Source organism: Myotis lucifugus, unplaced genomic scaffold (genome assembly GCF_000147115.1).
Source record: "Myotis lucifugus unplaced genomic scaffold, Myoluc2.0 scaffold_132, whole genome shotgun sequence".
Classification (NCBI taxonomy): Eukaryota; Metazoa; Chordata; class Mammalia; order Chiroptera; family Vespertilionidae; genus Myotis; species Myotis lucifugus.
This window is the reverse complement of record NW_005871180.1, coordinates 1,823,853-1,828,065: the sequence shown is the minus strand read 5'-3', so window position 1 is coordinate 1,828,065 and position 4,213 is coordinate 1,823,853. Positions and strand designations below refer to the sequence as shown.

Below are 4,213 nucleotides of genomic sequence, written 5' to 3'. Positions count from 1 at the left end.
GGCGCGTATCACGTGGTGCGCGTGTCGAAGGTCACAGCGCGCTCACAATGGAGCTCTCGGAGTCTGTGCAGAAGGGCTTCCAGAGGCTGGCCGATCCCGGCTCCTTTGACTCCAACGCCTTCACGCTTCTCCTCCGGGCGGCTTTCCAGAGCCTGCTGGACGCCCAGGCGGACGAGGCCGTGTTAGGTAAGCCGCTAGGCTCCGAGCTGGGTCGGCCTGGGCGGAGGGGCGCTCGGAGGAGAGTGCGAGACCGAGCGAGAGGGGGAGCCCCGGGAAGAGGAAGTCTCCGGGCTCTGCCCTTCGCTCCGGACGGAGTGTGGGGTGGCGGCTCCGCCAAGACCCAGAGCGGACCCTAGCCTTGCTCTGTCCCCAGTTGGCACCTGCACGTAGCCAGCTGTGTGTTCCGAGCCGGATTCCACTCCCAGGCTCTTTGTTCTTGTGTAAAACCCGTGTTTAAGTCTTGTTTGTGGCCTAAACACCTAAGGTTCTCAGCCTGGTCTGGGGTGCAGGCTCTTTGACACTTGGGTTTCATCAGGCGAGCTCCCTGGCAATTCAAGCTTTCAGTGCTAGGCTGGCAGCGGTTTCAAAGGCTCTGTTTCCAAAGTAATGGCGAGGTCCCATCGTGTTGACATCTCCCAGCTTAGAGAATACCCCCGGCGCCTGGGATCCCTCCAGCCCGCAGCTCGGTACCTTCTGCACAGGCTGCACACCTAGAGGTTACGATGCGGTGCACAATGTTTTGTTCCGCACCAGCTACCAGGAGGCGACTCTCGGTGGTGCAGCCAGCGATTGCGGAGTGCGGTGTTTGTACGGATTGAAGACATATTTTAAGACAGGTCGCGTCTAGGTACTTTTCTTAAATATAAATATCCCAACAATTCAAATGTTTGTGTTTTTTTTCTGTAGTTTCATGAACTATACACGTACAGAAGGTATGAAAGTGGAAGTTCTGTAAACGAAAATAGTAGCCACCACCTGGGTAATCTCAAAAAAGGGATGGCTCTCAAAACCTGAAAACATTTTGAAAATTATGTTTAATATTCTGAACCCGTGCCCTTGCCTCCCTTGATGTGTTACTGTCCATGGAGCCATTTACACTATAATTAATCTTCAGAGGGAATGTATTCATTCTTAAATTTGCACCAAGTGAAATATTTATGTCCTTATTTTCCTCTGAATTTGCTCCATCCAGTGTTGGAATGGCCACTGTATAGTTATTTTTTTCTTTGGAACTATAATGCTTTTTTAAGAACACTAAAAATATGAAGGCAAAATTAAAGAAGGTAATTGAGGCCGGGAAATACCAGAATTATTGATGTGTGCTCTTTATTGTTTTGCCATTGACCTTCTTGCTCATCTCATTTACTTATAATTGCCAGTCCTAACAGTGGAATTCTTTTTGTTATCTTGTTAGAGGGGTGGGGTACCCAAATGAAAATATCCCTTACAGAAACATGACCATAAAAATTTTATCAAAGGCATCACTGGCAATCAATCTATTTTAGATCACCCAGACTTGAAACATATCGACCCAGTGGTTTTAAAACATTGTCATACAGCAGCTGCAACTTACATACTGGAAGCAGGAAAGCAAAGAGCTGACAAATCAACTCTAAGGTATAGGATTTACTTAAATTCCATTTATTATCAAATAATATCTTTATTATTACAATTTTAGTTTTAAAATGGGAACTAAACTTTGATTTCTTTTTTCCTTTAGCACTTATCTAGAAGACTGTAAATTTGATAGAGAGCGAATAGAACTGTTTTGCACAGAATATCAGGTTATTTACCTCAATTTTTTAAAATGAGCAATTACTGTTTTTTTCTATTCTGTTTGCAAAGATGTTTTCTTTTCTTTTTTTCCACCCTCCAGAATAATAAGGATTCCCTAGAAATCCTACTGGGAAGGTAGGTACTGTGTAAGGTGTCAAGTTGAGCCACTTTTCACTTGCAGGTATGAATGAAGAATGCTGGTGTGAAACAAAACAGGGTAAAAAAAAAACAGGGATTTTGACCAAAAGAAAAGGGGCCAAAGGGCAAGTTAAACAATTGAAGTTAAGCTAATGTTTTTAAAAGATGAAGATAATTGAGATAATTTTTAAAATGATCTTTTACTATTCAAAACTTGAAGTTTAACAATGTTTTAAATTCAGAATGGATTCAAATTTTGTGGGGGGGGGGGGGAGGTGGAAGGTAGAAACCATTCTTAGTAAAGAAAAATACTGAAAGTTTTTTGTGCAAATTATGTACAAAATTATCATTGTATCTTTCAGTATAGGCAGATCTCTCCCTCATATAACTGATGTTTCTTGGCGTTTGGAATATCAGATAAAGGTAAAGTTTAACTGTTCTCTCAGGGTGTTTAGGAACTTAAAAAAGCAGAGTTGAACACTGAAATGTGTTGTGTTGTTTTAGACCAATCAACTTCATAAGATGTACAGACCTGCATATTTGGTGACCTTAAATGTAGAGGTATTTATACATTAGCCCTGTCTAAAAATTAAATGTGTAATGGAATTTTAATTTTCTTGATTTAAACAGCATTTTTTTCCTTCTCTAGAACACTGATTCCCAATCCTACCCAGAGATTAGCTTTAGTTGCAACATGGAACAATTACAGGTACAGTATTAGGATCTGTGAATATGTCCATCTTTTTATAGATGTTTGAGAATTATGCTTTTGGAAAGTTCAAAAGAAAAATCTAATCATCTGTCAGTAGATAATGAAGACTGGGTAAGGATTTAATGGGAAGGGGACTTCAAGAGCAATATTTTAACGTAGACTTCACTTTTGGAATTAAGATGATACTAATAGAGAATTGGTCTATATTGGCTGTTCCTTTCAGTTAAAGTAAACTTTTGAGTATACTGTTGAGTGTAAATTCCTTCTATTTGTGATGAGTTTGATCCAATAGGACAAAGCAAAATTATAAACATGGCTTTGAAAATGGATTCTTTGTTTTCAGAAATTGAATTAAACTTTCAAAAGAGGATTTTTAAACTGTGGTTTTAAAAGACTTTTTATAAAGGGGAAACTATACATAAAATTCTAAAATTTTATATTGCCAATGTAAGGCTGGGGAAATTCACCACTACATTGATTAATGGACATGACAACGAATTTCTTTCCACTTAAAAATGAAGATCATTGCTTCAAATTTTAGTGAAATTGAATTTTCCAAAAGGCATCTTCTGCAGTTTTTTTTTTAAATGTAACCATTAATCAACTTTAAACTTTCAGAAAATGTGAATACAGGATAATCTTTGTTAGATAACTTGAGAAATTTAATTTATATATACCTTGCCTGTTAAGAGGATTCGGTTGTAAATCATTATTTCAAATCTGAGGGCAAGTAGCCGATTTAAAGATAAACTATTTTAGAGGAAAACCTTCTTTTGATGGTCTGTCAGAGGTTAACATCCTCGTGAATTTTAAACTTGTTTATAAAGTGTCTCCCGACTTTTTTCTTGAATCTTTCTCAAACTTGGATACTTCTTTCCCGTGTTTTATCTTAAAAAACATAGCATTATATACGTCTTTTAGGACTTAGTGGGGAAACTTAAAGATGCTTCGAAAAGCCTGGAAAGAGCAACCCAATTTTAACTTGGGGAAGTTAGCGACCGCCCGCGCCTGGAAGACCAGCACTCCTTGACGTCCCGTCGGCCGAACCGTCGTTTGTGTCCTGTTTTTAATAGAAAAAAATTTCTTTTTGGATTTATGCCACTCATCAGTTTTGACACTTTTTTACTTACGAAAAAGTTTAGAGGGAAAGTCTGCCTACGTGTTTGAATCGTAGTATTAACTGTACATTGATCCATTTTGATTTCTCAAGTCTTAAAAAAGGAAGTAGACAGTATTTACATTCTGAATAAATTCGTTCTCTCCAGAACTGAGCGTTTGTTTGGATGTGTTTGTGTGTCAGTTATTACTCTGAAGACAGAACAATTAGCGTTAATTCTTAACGACTGTCTTTCCCCTGGATTAAAATTAAACCCGGTGGGAAAAGAGGCGAGCTCCCGGCTGAAGACTCCAGCTTGGAGCCGGGAGCCGGTGCAGTCACCCCGCGAGGGGAGCTGGCCCGTCCCGATACCAGCGCCGGGGACTCGCCGCAGCCGGACTCCCACCGCGGGGCTCCCGAAGCCCGGCCCGGCCGGCTCCCGCGCGGAGCCCCTGCCCGGAGCGAGCGGCTGCCCGAGCGCGCCCCGCCTC

General features: G+C 40.9%; 1 protein-coding gene across 3 annotated transcripts; it reads left to right on the top strand.

The window, feature by feature from the left end:
- The first annotated feature begins 10 nt into the window (after nucleotides 1-10).
- COMMD3 (COMM domain containing 3) lies at nucleotides 11-3,902 on the top strand. 3 transcript variants are annotated; one of them, XM_014460527.2, is made up of 9 exons: nucleotides 47-186; nucleotides 907-932; nucleotides 1,506-1,617; nucleotides 1,721-1,784; nucleotides 1,877-1,911; nucleotides 2,277-2,337; nucleotides 2,419-2,475; nucleotides 2,564-2,623; nucleotides 3,548-3,902. In XM_014460527.2, exons 2-9 carry the CDS (start codon nucleotides 911-913, stop codon nucleotides 3,605-3,607), a joined length of 471 nt encoding a protein of 156 aa, XP_014316013.1. In that variant the 5' UTR covers nucleotides 47-186; nucleotides 907-910; the 3' UTR covers nucleotides 3,608-3,902. The 3 variants fall into 3 exon arrangements, with proteins under 3 accessions (XP_006094349.1, XP_014316012.1, XP_014316013.1); XM_006094287.3 differs by lacking the exon at nucleotides 907-932 and having other exon boundaries at nucleotides 11-186; XM_014460526.2 differs by lacking the exon at nucleotides 907-932 and having other exon boundaries at nucleotides 11-186; nucleotides 3,529-3,902.
- The last annotated feature ends 311 nt before the right edge of the window (nucleotides 3,903-4,213 follow it).

Bases quoted from the DNA above. Each gene is read 5' to 3' on its own strand.
- COMMD3 (XM_006094287.3), top strand. From the start codon at position 48: ATGGAGCTCTCGGAGTCTGTGCAGAAGGGCTTCCAGAGGCTGGCCGAT. The intron at 1,785-1,876 runs GTTATTTACCTC...TCCACCCTCCAG, and splicing joins TGTTTTGCACAGAATATCAG to AATAATAAGGATTCCCTAGA. The intron at 2,338-2,418 runs GTAAAGTTTAAC...GTGTTGTTTTAG, and splicing joins GTTTGGAATATCAGATAAAG to ACCAATCAACTTCATAAGAT.